Genomic DNA, 15,984 nt, shown 5'->3' on the forward strand with positions numbered 1-15,984 from the left:
GGGGAGCCGGTCTGGCCGTGCGGGCCCGGGGGGCGGTGGCGGCACGGGGCCTCGGCCCTGCGCCGGTGGCAGTCGGGGTTACGAAGGGCTGCACCGTGCCCCGGGGAGCTGGGCAGGCTCTCGCTGTAGGGAACAAGGCCGTGCCACAGACATCAGGGTTTTAGGGGCCCGGCAAGGCTGTAAAGCAGGGCTTTGCTATACCGGGCTCCGTGAGTCGGCAGTGGGCTGGGCAGGGCTGTGCTGCAAAGGCCCGAGGAGAGCTCTGCCCCAGGGGGCTGAGCTGCCCGTGAGGCGCGGGGAGGCGTCAGGGTCTGTGCCAAGGAGGCTGCTGTGGCAGCCTGGGGACAACGCGGTCTGTGGAGAGGGCTGGACTCAGCTGGTGAAGTGGGGACACTGCTGGGGACGCTGCAGCCCCTGCAGGGAGGTGTGCCGCCCTGAGCCTGAGGAGCGTCCTTGGGCCTCTGGGATCGCCCACGTCTTGGCAGCAAAGACCCTCTGGGCGTGCAGGAGCAGCGTGCGTGAGGACTTTTTCCTCTCGTTTTTCAGATGCTTGCTCAGGTGCCTGGTGAGCCCCAAAACTCTGACTCTTTTCGGAAGATGCACTGCGGCTGTGTCAGGAAGGTGAGTGGAGGAGCAAAGGGTGCCAAAGTCATGGGTGGATTTACGGGTAGGGAGAGGAGAAAACCAAAATACTCCTTAGCTTTTGCTTCCCTCGTTCATGACATCCGTTAGTATCTGTTGTTGGGGCTGTGGCCAGGAGGTGTCCCCTCTGGACTCCTGGAACAGGGCTTTTGGTGACTCCTGGAACTTTGCCGCAGGGTGGCTCCTCCCGTCCTTGCCAGAGTCAGAGACATTTAGCGTAGAGAAACAGCTGTTTGAGTGATTTCTCCTCCCTCCTTTCCAAACTGCTAATGTCCCCGTTGCAACTCCCTAAGCTGTCTGCAAGAAAGGCAAAGAAGAAAGGCGTGTTCTGGGGCATTGAGGTGGCTGAAACACTCAGGTGGCATGGCTGGGAACTTGGAAAAGAAATGATCAAACATCTGATCTTGAAAAATGTTCATGAGAAAACCCAGAAGCTGAGCTACAGGTGCGTGGGAAGTTTCTTTCTCCTCCATACTCCTCACACTCTCACTGCATCTTCATCCCTCCTGCTGTATCAGTCATGTTAGCACCTTTTCTTGGATGCATCTGGCCCCTCTCCCCTTGAGCATTGTGCTCGAGACAGCGCATGCACACTTACATAGCAGGACAGAAACCTGCTAATTCAGAAGCACAGCCCTTGTTCCTGGCAGGAATATTTTAAATGAAATGCCTTTTTAAAATTCTGTTTTGCTGATACTTCTGTCTGTGAGGCATTTCCAGTCTAGTGAGATTTTAATTGTGGATGTATGCCAGCCAGTCACTAGTGTGTCCTAAAACCATTGCTCCCGCGAGTCCCACTGGATGTCGAGCCATTACAATGCTCCCTGTGACCCTCCCTGCTCTGAAACTCAAATGTTTCTGCCAAATGTGTTTTGTTCATGTTTCATGGCCTGGCAATGTAAAATATTGTTCAAGGAAGGTGTGGAGACTTAGAATTGGGAATGGGTTTCCAGGACACCTGGGTTCTGCCCCTGTTTCTGCTGATTTGCTACCAAGGTACCCTTGGGGTCAGGTGTGTAAAGTGCTTCTGATTGTGGGGTCTGGAGGTTTTGATTCTTTATTATCTTTTCTGCTATCTAACTTAAGAACAGCTGCATGCCCTCAGACAAAATCTCTTGTTTTGATTTCATTATCCAGATGTCCTTCCACGCGATTCTTCTTCACTGTTTTTCCGCAGCCGATCACTTTGAGTCCTGGTATGTCCTTAACTCTGCCCATCGTTTTCCGGCCCACTGAAAAGGTAAAGTGGTAACATCAGAATTGTTCTCAGTGCTCAGGCTGGCTTTCAGGGGGGCAGTGGGCCTCTGTCTCTCTTGTCCTTTCTGATCTGTTTTCACTTGAATGAATCTGTCCTTAGGAAAGGTTCTAGCATGTAAAGACTGACCTTCCTACTCTCCCCACATCTTCATCACCTGAGGGAGCCCTAACCCCTGACTCCTCTGCAGAGTTTGCCAATAGTTAAGAGAGGGCTCCTCACAAAAAGCATTCCCAGTTTTCCACATGCTGCTTCTGGCCATGAAATCAGTAAGATAAGGTGCTTGAACTGTCCACACCTGGTTTGATCTCAGGGAGACCCAGCTGGGTGGTTTTAGTGCAGAACCTTTGGTTGAGGGACTCACTCTCTGCTTTCTTACAGGAGACCCCAAAACCTGTAAACTGAAGGGCTACTGATTTTCTATAAGGGATATGTCAAGGGCCCCCCTTCTTTTGGATGGGGTGGGTTTCTTTAAGCTTTATTTTTAACAGCAATGATTCTGTTTACCCAGCCTTTTTTCTTGATTTTCAGCTTGTTCCTGGTGTCTGTCTTGGCTCTGTGTGTTGATCTCTGGCTCTTGTCCACAGCTGTATGTCTTTGATGTGAATCTCAGTCCTAGCCACAGAGCGTGATCGTTGGGCGAATTCCCAGTACCCTGCTCTCTTTAGTATCATGATTTTCTGATGACTGTTCAGTGTTCCCTTTATGAAATAAGCTGCTGGCCTTGTTCCATTTTCAGCAAATAGTTTGTCTGCACCACATCAGTTGCTAGAGCAGGAAGCTCCCTTTCTCAGAGAGAGCAAGGACTGTGTGTGTTGCAGTGCCCAAGGTCTCTCCTTACCTCTAGAAGTAGTACTCAGGAGAGGTGACGATTGGGGAGCATAGAAGACACATATTTTGCAATTCCTTCTATTTTAGCTGGTTAGCAGATGTCCTGGGGCTATTAATCCACAGTGCTGTCAACGCTGCATCTTTAAGTTGTGTGTTATCCGTTTAGGTCTTTAGCTGACAAAGCACTTAATCAAAGACTAATATTTCTGTGTTCATGGAGCTCAAAGAAAGGTTGTGCATGTTTCAGTTTAGCTGAATTTGGATCCTGAAAACACGGAAAGAAATCCATCTGCATCAACACTAATCAGGCAAAACAAATGTGGTCTTCAACTGCTCTCTCTGAGGATGTTTGTGTGTCCCCTGACAGATGAGGAGTATGCCTGAGTACCTTACTCACTGCCTGCCTTTTCTGAGCGCTTCATGCGTGGTCTGTTCTGCACAGAGGCCTTCCCTGGTGCCTCTGTCACTGATGGTTTTGTCCCAGCAGTCTCACAGAGGTGAAGGTGATGGGTGTTCAGGGGTGGAGATGCAGTACCCGCAAGATAGAGCCTGTCTAACTCCCATCTTCCCTTGCTTTTCTGTGCAGAGGGAGTATGAAGACAGCATCTGCTTTAAGAAGGCTGAGGGTGAGTTCTCTGTCACCCTGCGTGCTACACTTCCACACCCATGTTTGTCCTTCCCAGCTGCTGTCCAGTTGCCCATCTGTGCTGTCTACAATGTCACGGAGACAACGTTCCCTGTGCGTAATGTTAGGTGAGTGAGACGTGGCTGGGCAGACCCTCTTTCTGTTTTGTCAGGTATTTTGCCACCTTCTTGGACTCTCCAATGAATGCAGACCATTCCAGCTGATATTAGATCTGCTGGCTGCCTTAATAGGCAGCAGACCTTTGTCTCCTCTGAGGTCATGGCGGAAAAGGCAGCAGAAAAGGTAGTACAGGTCATATTTTGCTGTGGGCACATCTTGGCACCTCACATCTGTCCATTTCCAGTATATGCTGAGAACCAACCACACACAGGAAACAGCATGGTGTCCCACTGAGAACATTACACATTCACAGGAGAGGCCTGGGCTTCTAGTTAATCAAAGGCAGCCTGCCTGAACAATCAGCTGGTAATATTCTGGTCTTTCTGTGACATGACTTCTCTTCCCTCAGCACAGGAATGCTATAGGGATGGCAGTGGAGTTGCTGGTGCTCAAGCCAAAATCATTAATTTGGAGGCAGGCAATACAGAAGCTGGAAAGTCTCTCCAGTGCCTGCTCTTAAGTTCATGGAGCTGCCCAAAGTGGCACTATTCTGTGGCTTGAAGTCATCTTTTAGGAGCAAAGACGCTCCCGGTTACCAAGGACAGTCTTATTTTAATGAGGGAAGGACAGTAATTCAGGCAGTATTGTAGAAAGGAGTGCAGTGAAAGGAGAAGGTGTACTTCCAACCATTCACAGTAAGAACAAAACAACCTTTACTAGCTGGAAGATTGCCTGTGCTCCCCAAAGCAGTCAGCTGATGCTGTAGGAGGGTGGGAAAGACAGAGGGCACATGTACCTTCAGCAGAGCAAAGTATCAGCCAGAAACGATTTCAAGTGATTCATTCTCTTCTTAGAAAAATCATTTGTGCTGACTGAGAGGTCCAGAGTGGTGAAGGATATGGATGGTAAGTAACACACCGCTTGGAATCAATAAAATATAAAAAGCCAATGGTATGTCATGTTCTTTGCACAAATCAAACAAGCAAAGGGAGTTCTGGAGAGTTGAATGAGGTATTAGGAAAACAGCTCAGACCTCTCTTCTCACCTGGACATATAAAAGATGTACAAATGTTCATTTGGAATTAAGTAGCAGCAAATTTAGATACAGGAAAAGCAAATACTTCATTCTGGAGCTGATTTATTTGCTATCACATGATGAAGCTGAGGAATTTTATAGCTATTAATAAAGTTCTTAGATGTAATAGCTAAGATTCATTAAAATGGGAACAGAGCATTTACAGAGACTAGAGACAAATTTCTTCCCAGCATCACATATTTGGCCAGATGCATTAGGGATCCTGCCCTTCAGCACTGGTTTCTTCACATCCTAACTGAATAACCCACTGGGAAACGTCCATCCTATGTGCGATTGCAAAGGCAGCAAAGGATCCGTTCATCTACTTCAAACATATCTCCATTTCCCAGTGATCTCGCTACTGTGTTTGCCTGGGAGACACCAAGCCCTTTCTACATGATTCCTGACTGCGGTGTACTGGACCCCGGTGCTGAGTGCATGGTCAGGGTGGTCTTCCAACCCAAGGTGGCTCTGGTGTATGATGTGGCAGCAACATGCTGGTTTGGAGGTGAAGAGAAACAAATGAGGACTATCCAGCTAAAAGCCCTGGGTGAGTCTTTCTTACATTTAACCCTCAAAGACTGTGCATCATCCCTAACTGTGGAATAGCATTCCATAGGGATACATGGAGGTGCTGTGCTCTGAGGCTGTGCCACAGTTGGCTCAACCCACTGATGAGCAAGTGAAGCCCACGGTTTGAAAGTTGCCTGTGAAATTATCTAATGTACTTCTGTCAATTTGGAAGTGTGATCTGAAGAGACACAGGGTCCAATATGCCCTGTGGCTTGCTTTGGCCAAACCAACATTTCTGGAGCCTGCTTAAGTTGGCAGAGGGGAAGAAATTAGAGGATTTCATTGGCACAATGCAAAAACCTCCAGTAACTCCTGGTCTTGTCTGCACTCAGTCTCTCCTGGCTGTCCCTGTTAAGACAGAGAGCCAGAGGGAAATTTTTAAAGCTTTCTGGATGCAAGCTAGAATAAGCAATGGTTTCATTACCAAGTCCTTACCCGAAGTACCTTGTTGGCCACTAACAAACAAAAGATGTGACTCTGAGTTTAGCAAATTAGGGCTGGAAAGGAGCTTATTTGGTTTAAAGCATGGCCAACTTTGAAGGTAGATCCAACTCCAGAGTTACCTGATGTTGTTCAGGGGCTTATCCAGCTAAGCGCTGAGTATCCCAAGAATGGAGATTCCACCTCTCTTTCCTAACCCAGTATATTATTCCCTTTAACAGCCAAATATCCCTACCTGCGGGTGAGTGTGACAGGGGAAGAGTATGAAGGTGTACAGCCTGGAAAGTTTCGGGATGTGCTGTGCTTTGGATCAGTGCCAGTGGGGAAAACTGTGGAGAAGAGTATAGAAATCTTCAACATGTCTGTGGTATGTGGAGAGGGAGACTACTTCTTGTGAGAAGTTGGCCTGTTGACACATTTCCCTGGGATATGCAGTCTTGAGTATCTTCTTTAATGCTGTGAAAATAATCTGAGTGGGAATGTGAGCAAAACAGAGATGATGAGCCTTCCCCTACCAACCAGGCCACCCACCCTTGCCTTCCGGCTACAGTGCTAGCTGCTCATCCATTTGTAGCATGGTATGGCAGTTCCCACCTGCTTCCCGCTGCACTTGGTCCAGATCAGCCAGCCACTGTTGCCCTCCACACTCTGCAGCTCTCCTGCTCACCCTGGACAAGCCCATCAGTCCTGTGTGGAGTCTCAAATTGGTGGTCATGTGTCCCAGGCAGCTGGTGGATCTTCTGCTGTTCTCGGAGGACTGCAACCTGGTGATTTACTCTCGAAGTCCAGTGGGCTGCATTTGAGCACCTCGTTCTTTGTGCCAGCTCAGCCCATCCCAGCCCATTAAAGGATGGATGTACTCAGAGACTGCTGACCTGGATGACAGCAGTGCTGACTTCTCCACAGGCTCTGCAACCTGGGAGTGGCAAAGACATACTCATTTGTTATACTGTTATTATTCACACTGCTCAGCATCCCCAGGCAAGGATCAGGACCTTTTTTAAGGGGTTTGAAGGAGGCGTCAGAGCACCAGTCTTGGCTTTTGTGAAAATGAGATCGCTAGACAAGGTGGAAGTGTGGATGGAAAGAAATAAGTTATCTGCCTGCCTGTCCACCTGGTCACATCAGTCAATGAGGCTACTTTGGCCTCCTGGGATACCTTGAGCCATCCTCGCCCCTACCAGGAGGGGCACTCCAACCCCAGAGATCACCAGGACATTTTGTTGCAGCCCACTGACTTCTGAGCATGTTGGGGGAGCTTGCTGCCAGCAGTACTCCAGCAGGACAGGGTTGCAGTGGTTTGCACAGCATTTCTGTGCTGAGCTGCAGTAGCCTTGGTGCTCCTGGTGGTGTTCAGCTCTGCTGAAAACTGCAGTTCTTCACTAATCAGTGTCCTGCATTCAGAGCCATCCTGGCTCCTATCGGCTCCTTTGTTAACCTTTTTTTTTTTTTTTTTTTTTTTTTTTTCTCTTGTGATGTGTCCCATGGTGTTGTCCCAGCTAAAGGGAAACTGGTCTTGTTCATACGATTTCAGCCTCAGACAGTAGGAGAGCACAGTACAGACTATTTCACTGTTATATCTGCTGGATGCCTCCTGCAGACTGTCCTGAAGGTGGTTGGCTCATGTAAAGGTACCAGAGTGAAAGTCTTCCCTGCTTCTCCCCATCATCATTTTAGCACTGCAGGGGAAGGGCTAGTGCTCAGGGAAGGATTAGGGACTCTCACAGCCCTCAGTCATAGACTTTACATTCTGCTGGGGTCCAGGCTGCTCCTGGTGCACCATTTGAGGTTTATAGTTGCTTGAGACAGATGTGAGACTGCTGGAAGTGAATGTCCAGATGTTTAATAGGACTGGTGGGTTTGCCAGTAAGGTGATTCTGGTTTGGGGGGATCAATTAAGTGCAGCAGTGGCTTGTGACATGTTGACAAACAGCTATGACAGGTCCAGGATCTGTCTTGCCTGTTGTTGTGCTAGGTCCTTTGGTGTCCCTGCACCAGTATTTTCTGGATTTTGACTGGATCAATCTTGGGGAAAGTCTGACGCAGACGCTGAAAATCAGCAACACATCGGATGTCCCAGCATATTACCAGTTTGACATTGATGGCAGAGGGAGTGTCTTCTCCTTGGATCGCCCCTGTGGAGTCTTGGAGGGCACAACAACACTAGCGCTGAAGGTGACCTTTCGACCTACTCACCCCATCAGCTATCACCGCAGAGTGGTGTGCCTTGTCCACCATCAGGTATGAGAGGCTAAGGGTAGTGTCTTCATTCTGAGACAGCTCACAGGGGTTTTTCGATGTAACCCACCAGGACTGGCCTCTCTTACTTAGCCCCCAAAAATCTCTTCCTACTGCACTTCCACTAATACCTGTCAGACAATCATTTAGGTTGGAAAAGACCTTTATGATCATCAGGTCCAACTGTTAACCTAACACTGCCAAGTCCACCACTAAACCATGTCTCTAAGCACTGTGTTTACACATCTTTTAAATACCTTCAGGGATAGTGATTTCACCACTTCCCTGGGCAGCCTGTTCCAATGCTTGACAGCCCTTTCAGTGAAGAAATTTTTCCCAATATCGAATCTGAACCTCCCCTGGCACAACCTGAGGCCATTTCCTCTCATCCTGTCACTTGTCACTTGAGAGAAGAGACTGGCACCCACCTTCCTACAACCTCCTTTCAGGTAGTTGTAGAGAGTGATAAGGTCTCCCCTCAGCCTCCTCTTCTCCAGACTAAACAACTCCAGTTCCCTCAGCCACTCTTCGTAAGACTCGTGCTCTAGACCCTTCACTAGCTTCATTGTCCTTCTCTGGACACACTCCAGTGCCTCAGTGTCTTTCTTGCAGTGAGGGGCCCAAAACTGAACACAGTATTTGAGGTGCAGCCTCACGAGTGCTGAGTGCAAGGGAATGATCCCTTCCCTGTCCCTCCTGGCCACCCTATTTCTGACACAAGCCAGGATGCCATTGGCTTTCTTAGCCACCTGGGCACACTGCTGGCTCATATTCAGACGATTGTCAACCAACACCCCCAGGTCCTTTCCTGCTGGGCAGCTTTCCAGCCACTCTTCCCCAAGCCCGTGGCATTGCATGGGGTTGTGTGACCCAAGTGCAGGACCCATGCTCTTGTTGAGCAGAATCTCCATGGTGCAGGTTCCAATCAGCAATGGAGGGCTGATGTGGACAGACAAGTCAGTAATGCCTGTGCATAGGGTGAGGTGCATCCTTGGTGGCTCCTGTCCATTTAGGTCTCTGAGTTAAATTTAGCTGCACAGATGTGCACCAAGTGTCTTCGACTTTCATGCCAGTTTCAAGAAAGTTCCTGGGCCACATCAAGACATAAAGTAATAACAGTCTAACATTGCAGATACTAAGCCTTTCTCATGCATGGTTTTGAAAGTGAGGTAGCAGGATAGTGTAACTCTTAAAGCAATCACAGAAGGGCAATTTATTTCTTGTTATCCTTTCTGGTGTTTTCCCAGGAACCCATGTATGTGGACTTTTTTGGTACCTGCCATTCAGACACAGCTAAGCCAGCCATCCTTCAGGCAAGACACCTCTCCTGGTACCGAACGAACATGGTGAGGGGACTGACATTCTACCCCCCTGATATCCTGAGTGTGATGCTGAAGGATGGGAAGTTGCAGATGGATGAAAAGGGAGCCCTTGTGCTGCCCCTCGAGGTATGAGGTGCCCTCTCTGGAGCCTACAATACTCCTGTGATGTTCTCTGCAGATATTGGGCTTCTGTTGCACAGGTCAGACAGATCAAGAAGGACTTGCAGGTGTCAGACTGATTTCTTTAGTATCTTTGCTGTTAATGTTGCCAGCACACACCAACAGTATTTTTGTCTGTTGGGTCTTACCCAAGCTCAGCCACTAAGCCACCTTCTGGCTTTAACTCAATCCCAGGGTCTTCTTTTGCTTCATGTAGTTTCAGATTGAGGACTGGTTTACAAACAGGGGCCGCCTTGAAGACTAAACTTTGAGCTTTGCTGGGAACTGTTGCTGAAGTGCATCTTGCATGCCCTCTTGCTCGTGAAGGCAATCTGGACTGTAGAGCCAGGTGTCTTCCACAGGCACCCTTCCCCTGCTCACACTTAATGTTTCCATTCTGTAGATTGCTCAGGACAAGCCTCCCAAAGAGTACTTTGAAGCCAACTCCATGACTGAATATTTCTACGATGGTGTAAGCAGCGACCTGGTCTTGTTTCCCCCTCATGTTAGCGTCAGTCCTAGGGAGTATGATTTTGGTTGCTGTGTGCCGCTTCACAAGGCAGAACCGCTTCTTCTCTGTGTGACCAACCACACCAAAGGAAATATCACTGTTACCTGGACTCCAAGCCATAGCAGTGCCTTCCGAGTGATCCCTGAAATCTGTGACATCCCACCTTTGAAGTCCTCAGCCTTCCAAGTCCTTTTCCAGCCCACTCAGCTCAACAGTCTCTATGGAGTGGAGCTGGAAGGTTTTGCCTTCTACAAGGTTAGTACAAATTACTAAAACCAGTTTCCAGAGAGGGCGTAGCAAGCAACTGTTTGCAGGCTAAAGGCTTTTGGGGGAGATAAAATTCAAATGGAACATTTTATTTTGAGTTTGGCAAACTGGCATCTTTATTAACTCCTTTGGCCACTTCTTTGATACACTGGTCGGTTAAAATTTCTCCTTTTCCTGTGTCCTGGCAAAGATAAATCAGCAAAGTATGCCACAGCTCATGCATGTGGACAGTTACACTTGCTCTTGCCCCCAGTGAATGTGAAGTAACATACACCTCACTGGAGGAATTGCTGTGAATTACTGCACTACTGCTGTAGATGGGAGCCTGCACAAGGATAGTTGTTGTGACCTGGGTGATGGGCAGTAACTTGTTTTTTTGTGTCTGGCCCTCCACAAGAAAAGCTGCTGAGGGCACTGAATACCACTACAGCCTCTCCTCCCATGGGATGTAGGATTCATGTCACAGAAGGCTGCAATTTTAGGAGTTTTAGCCTGCAGAACATCCAGAAACAGAAGCATCCTGGTAGATGAGAGAGCTTCATTACATTGTTGATTACTCTTCTTGTGTTTTTCTCCCTTCTAAGCCAGTGTGGAGGATATCTGGGAGTAACTTTAGAGTCAGAAGTTTCTCAGGGTCAGGTAAAGGATAGATAATTATTTTCAGTCACTCACTGTTAAGTGCTAATTTAAGTACCTCAAACTGCACTAAAGTGTCCTTCCCTAAGGCAACTCTTGTAGTATCACAGAGTAGCTTGGCTAGTCCTGCTTGAAAGTCACTCTGAAATGTAGCTATTTGGGAAAGCAGCACTCATGTTCCTCATATGGCACTGGTCAGTCCTTCTTCCCTAAAAAAGACAATTCCTCAGTCCCAGGGATGTCACGGAAACAAACTGCTGCTTGTGATGACACATGCACTTGAAGGTACCTTGCCACCCTCCCTTCCTGCATGCATTCTGTTCTGTTCTTTGTGTGCCTGCAGGTGCTGAGACACTACAGCAACATTGAGGAGGATGCCACCATCTGTCCATCCTGGTGTCTGACTGTCAGGCTGAGAGCACACACATACGAAGTGGAACGGGAGCACTTCATCCCACAGTACATCCTGGATGTCCCCAAGGTGTGTAACTGATTGATGTTTTGATCTTTGCAGAGACGCTCAGTGTTTACCTCTGAAGTCTTTACTTTGTCTCCCATTGTACCATCCTGAGATATGACCTAGGTGGTTTCTAATGGTGTGGAGACTCCTGCTGTGGTACAGAAGTAGGATACTTTTTCTCCTGCATTAGCTTATCTGCCTCCAGTGTGTCAGGTTGCACTGAGCATCTCATTAGCTCTGAGAGGAAAGCTGTTGGGATCTCCTCTCTTTCTGTTTAAGTGGACATAGGCACTGACAAGGGCACTTAGTCCTCTCCCAGGAGCCTCAAACACTCCACATACGCTTAGGCAAGTGGAGAGCAGTACACAGAATCCACACTTATGGAAGAGAAGTGGTTGCAAGGTAGAATGGAAGTTTCACTGAATCTGCTGTTTCTGTAGGAGAAGAAAGTATTTTTCCTATAAGGTAAAGTGAGATCTGAACATAGGAAGTAAGAATAGTCTTGAGAACCTCTTAGAAAATCTCCTCAGCAGGAGAAGCGTGTATTGGATATGCATGAGCTGGGGCAAATTCCAGCCTGCTGGAATTCTTAATCCAGGAAGTCACTATCCATGCAGAGGCTGCAGGCCCCAGCAAGGAGCTCACTTACTGGATGAACAGAAAGCGTTGCATAATGGAAAGTAGCTTCACTGATCCCATGAGCCTGTGAAAGATGAGGGCCACTATGGGAAGAGAGAAGACCATAACATGTATACACTTGAGTGATTTCTTCTTTCCTTGAGGAGAAGCAGTTGCAAAGTTCTCCATAGACTCAGGATAGTGTTTGTTGGAACCTGGAATTCAACACAGTGAAAGCTTTTACTTTAAACTAGTTTTCTAAACCCAGTGCAAACAACCCTTCTTGCTTGTCTCCATCAGGTTTTTCCTCCTGTGGCTCCCAATACTGATACCTACTGCAGTATGCTGCTCTTGAACACAGGCACCTCTTTGATCACCTTTGGTGTGAACCAAGCTGCCTGTCCCTCTGTTTTGGTCAAGCCCTGCTCAGGACACATCATTCCAGGAGGCCACCAGATTTTCTTTCTCTCCACTCACCCAGTTAACACAGTCTTGCAGCAGCATGTCCTGCCTTTGCAGCTGAATTCTTATCCTGGATATACCAAGGTAGGGAGAGGGAAGGTGGTGAGGGAAGATAGTGAGGAAAGTTTTGTTCCCCTGTAGTCTTCCCTTTTGCCAGTGACTTGCTTTGTGATTCCTGTTATATCTCCTAAAAGTTAGTTTGGATTTTTCCCTTTAGAAATAGGAATGAAATAATATTTTCAACAGTGGAGATAGAAGGTGCTTGTGGTGCCAGACATCCTGTACCCCTTGTTTCCTTGGGTTTCCATCTCCTGGAATGCACCATACTATGCTCAGAGCCCTCCTTGACAACACAAACTAAAGTCGTTCCCCTCTGCCTTCAGACCCAGTTTGTTCTTGCTTCTCTTTTGGAGGGAGCAACATCTTTGCAAGGTCCCTCCAGAGGTACCTGAGACTTCTAGCCAATGACTGTTACTTTTCCCTTAATTCCACAGGAGATTGCTCTCCAGAGTTGTGGGGAGTCTCTTCTTTTACTCTTAGAAGGTGATGGAAATCTATACTTCAAGCCCGTCTATATAGGGACCTCAACTACACGAATGTATACCATAAAAAACTGCACAAGGCTACCCATGGTTTTCTCATGGAAGATCCATCAGTCTGACAGCAAGATTCTGTCTGTCAGCCCCACTGCAGGGATCCTCCAGCCCTATGAAGCCATGGTAAATTCTTCTACCAAAGCTATATTTTGCTCTCTACAATACAGCTGTGGAGTGTTTAGAACAGGAATGTAAGGGCTGCCAATCCTTGGGTCATTAATGCCAAAGTTGGAGAATACCAGTCAGTGTCTTAGCTTTGGGTTCCCATAATATGGATTTGCCCAAATGTGATGACATTCTCCTTAACTACAGGAACAAAGGGGTCTTAAACAGGCACTAGGTAATGATGCCCTGGATGGCACTGGGCATTAACACAGCAGCAAGTTCGTTGTGCATCAGGATATGTTAATAGACAGAGGACAAACAAGAGCACAAGAGGGATTATGATGTTGATCTTCTGTTCTCCCACCTGTAATTCCAGGGTCTAAATTTCTACTGTATTCCCTGAGTAGTGAGGACTGGCATATCTCCACAGCCTGGCTTTGAATATCTGACTGTGCATTCCGAATATGAACCTTTGACACAGGCAGAGATGGTGGGGCACTGAAAGGAGAGTGGACCCAGAGTTGTCTGTAGAGGACTAGGTTGGCTGTAATGGGGGAAGGGGCTGTGCACACTGTGTAACCACTGTGGTGTATAGGCTTGGCTCTGGACTGGAGCTCCTCTGAGTGCTGTCCTTCCCCCTTGTAATTTCAGGCTCAGGCGTGGACTTTTACTCCTGACAAGGAGACCAAGTATCTGCTGCGTGCTATGGTGTTTGTGAGGAGGAAAAGCCCAGACCCCGTGTCTCCCAGAAGTGTCCGTTATGCCTTACGGATTGTTGGAGAGGGGGCGCTGGCCACCATCAGGGTAAGGAATCGAGGCCCACTGGGTAGTAGGAAGAGTGCTAGCATGGGATGGGGGCCTTGGGCTTCCCCTTTTTGCACAATCTGTACTGGAGGCAACCAATAAAAATTTACATCAAAATTCCTAGATGCTACTCTCAGTGGAGATGACAGAGCTGATTCTGGCAGCCTTATGGCAACAGCATGATGTAAATGTCCTGGCTTTTCTCCTATTATCTGCAGATCTGTGCAACCACTTTAATTTTCAGGCAGGTTTCCCAAAGAACCAGAGCTAAATAATACTTTCTAAATCATTGCCCAGTGTCAATCATGTTGGACAGATGCATAGAAGTGTCTTAGAAGTGTTTAGTCACTATAAATTGCATGCAAGTGGATGACCAGCCAAAAGAGAAGGGGACTTTTAATGAAGTCATGGAGGGACCAGCAGACTTGTCCCACATGCAGCCTGCTAGCTAGTGTCCTCACAGCCCTGAATGTGCTGCATCTTACCCAGCCAGCAACCCAAATAACAGTAGGAGAGAGCCTTTGGAGGAGGGATCGATCCCCTTGCAGTTCTGTTCCAACATCTCCCATGATAGGCCCTACACAAAGCAGGGAGCCCTTTGCACTGCACTGTGCGTGCCAAGGGATTGGCATGTGGTGAGATAAGTGGTGGCTACACTTGACTGCTACACTGGATGTGTAATAGTGACCTTTGCACGGCGGGTTTGAATTCCAGGCACAAAAGGAGCACTTGGACCTTGGAAACGTTCTAGTTGGTGACCTGCAAAGCTGCAGCATTGTACTGCTAAATGATGGTATCTGTTCTCTGAAGTACATCCTCAGCGTGGAGCAACTGATCACGGGGCCTTGTGACCCCGAGGAGGTCCGCAGCGATCCACTGGGTACTGTAAAGTAATTAGCATGGGACGGAGCCTTGGCCTTCCTGTCTTTTCTACAAAATCTTTCTATCATGAACTCAGAGATTGCACTTGCTTGCTGGCTAGCTTGCGTTGATTGTCTTGAGTGCCTTAAGGTATCTGCTCCTTTGCTTAGGGATTTGCTATAGGTGACTCTTCTATCTTGCTGGAAAAAGCATAACCTAGAGCCTGACATTGAAGTTAGACCAGTTTGGACCTTGAAATAAGATGCTATTTCACAGCAGAGAAGGGAGTTAAATAAAGGAGCTTCCCAAAAGAAATGGTGCAGTGCAACCCTTAGCTGCCTTCTAGAGGAACTCCTCTGGGGAAGTTTCCTGCTCTTTGCCTGCCAAAGGCAGGCTGGGTGTTCCCATGAGCTGCCTACAGTTGTTGTCTGGGAATCCCAACTTCAACACTTGAAGCTGGTCCTAATGATTAGGCACAAGGGGGAAGTGGCTTGAATGCAGATAGGCTTGGGGAGCTGTGTGCTGAACGCAAGTGTGGTGTAAGAGAGATCAGTGATGCCAAGAGCTCATACCACCTCTTTTCTTCTACAGCTCTAGAGCTCGAACGTTCCAGAGGCACAATTCCCGCAAGGTCAAAAGCTTTTGTCCGAATAACAGTCAGGCCAGCCCGACGGCTGCATTACATCTGGTCAATCAAATATGCTATTTGCACCCCCACAGGTAACAGAAGGGTATTTTGGGAAAATCATTCACTTATAACCAAGTAGACTGTGCCATAACAGGCTGAGCTGCAGAGTTCCCAGTGTATGAGTCCTGCCTAAAGAAATCCCTGTGTTGAGCAATTCACAAGAGCCAGATCCTATGTACTGCCTCTTTTTGCTGCACATAAATATGATTGAGCTGTGAGGTACAGACAGGGCAGGGAGAGCTCCAAGTTTCCTGCTGCTGTGGTCACAAGATTTCCTGCTCCTTTGCATGATCATGGCCTTTTACAATGTATCCTGAAACACATTCTGAGAGCTTCATGCAGCCAGTGCTGGGTTCCTTTTTGCAGATCTGCATTGGGCCGGGTATAAGGAAGAATACAGTTGAGCTAGAAAAGGCATGAAGAGTGGCAACAGGGATGTTCAGAGGTGAGGGACAGTGTTTGTACAAGAAGAGACTAGTTAGACAAGGACTTTCCAGCTTGGAAAGTGGAGAATGGCAATGCCACATCAACAGTATGGAGAAGGCAAGATATAAACAACTGCTTATGATTTTTCAGTGTGAAAACAAGGGGCACTTGTCAAAATGACTATGCTGGAGACTTAAATCAAAAAAAGGGGGGTTTCACATAGTGCAGAACTAAACTGTGTAAACATACTGTTTAAAAGCATGACATTT

At 47.7% G+C, this 15,984-nt stretch overlaps 1 protein-coding gene across 1 annotated transcript in view; it reads left to right on the plus strand.

The window, feature by feature from the left end:
* The first annotated feature begins 47 nt into the window (after window positions 1-47).
* Window positions 48-15,984, plus strand: part of CFAP65 (cilia and flagella associated protein 65) — a 32,672-nt gene continuing 16,735 nt past the window's right edge. Inside the window, exons 1-16 of the mRNA XM_026852955.1 lie at window positions 48-621; window positions 936-1,087; window positions 1,780-1,882; window positions 3,315-3,481; window positions 4,899-5,098; window positions 5,784-5,933; window positions 6,969-7,193; window positions 7,538-7,803; window positions 9,048-9,248; window positions 9,685-10,047; window positions 11,039-11,176; window positions 12,074-12,319; window positions 12,730-12,954; window positions 13,588-13,740; window positions 14,455-14,620; window positions 15,193-15,321. Coding sequence (XP_026708756.1) covers window positions 547-621; window positions 936-1,087; window positions 1,780-1,882; window positions 3,315-3,481; window positions 4,899-5,098; window positions 5,784-5,933; window positions 6,969-7,193; window positions 7,538-7,803; window positions 9,048-9,248; window positions 9,685-10,047; window positions 11,039-11,176; window positions 12,074-12,319; window positions 12,730-12,954; window positions 13,588-13,740; window positions 14,455-14,620; window positions 15,193-15,321 — 2,959 coding nt within the window. The 5' untranslated portion in view covers window positions 48-546. The remainder of the gene's footprint in view (window positions 622-935; window positions 1,088-1,779; window positions 1,883-3,314; window positions 3,482-4,898; window positions 5,099-5,783; window positions 5,934-6,968; window positions 7,194-7,537; window positions 7,804-9,047; window positions 9,249-9,684; window positions 10,048-11,038; window positions 11,177-12,073; window positions 12,320-12,729; window positions 12,955-13,587; window positions 13,741-14,454; window positions 14,621-15,192; window positions 15,322-15,984) is intronic.

The sequence above is a fragment of the Athene cunicularia genome (genome assembly GCF_003259725.1).
Source record: "Athene cunicularia isolate RWA chromosome 7 unlocalized genomic scaffold, athCun1 chr7_part1, whole genome shotgun sequence".
NCBI lineage: Eukaryota > Metazoa > Chordata > Aves > Strigiformes > Strigidae > Athene > Athene cunicularia.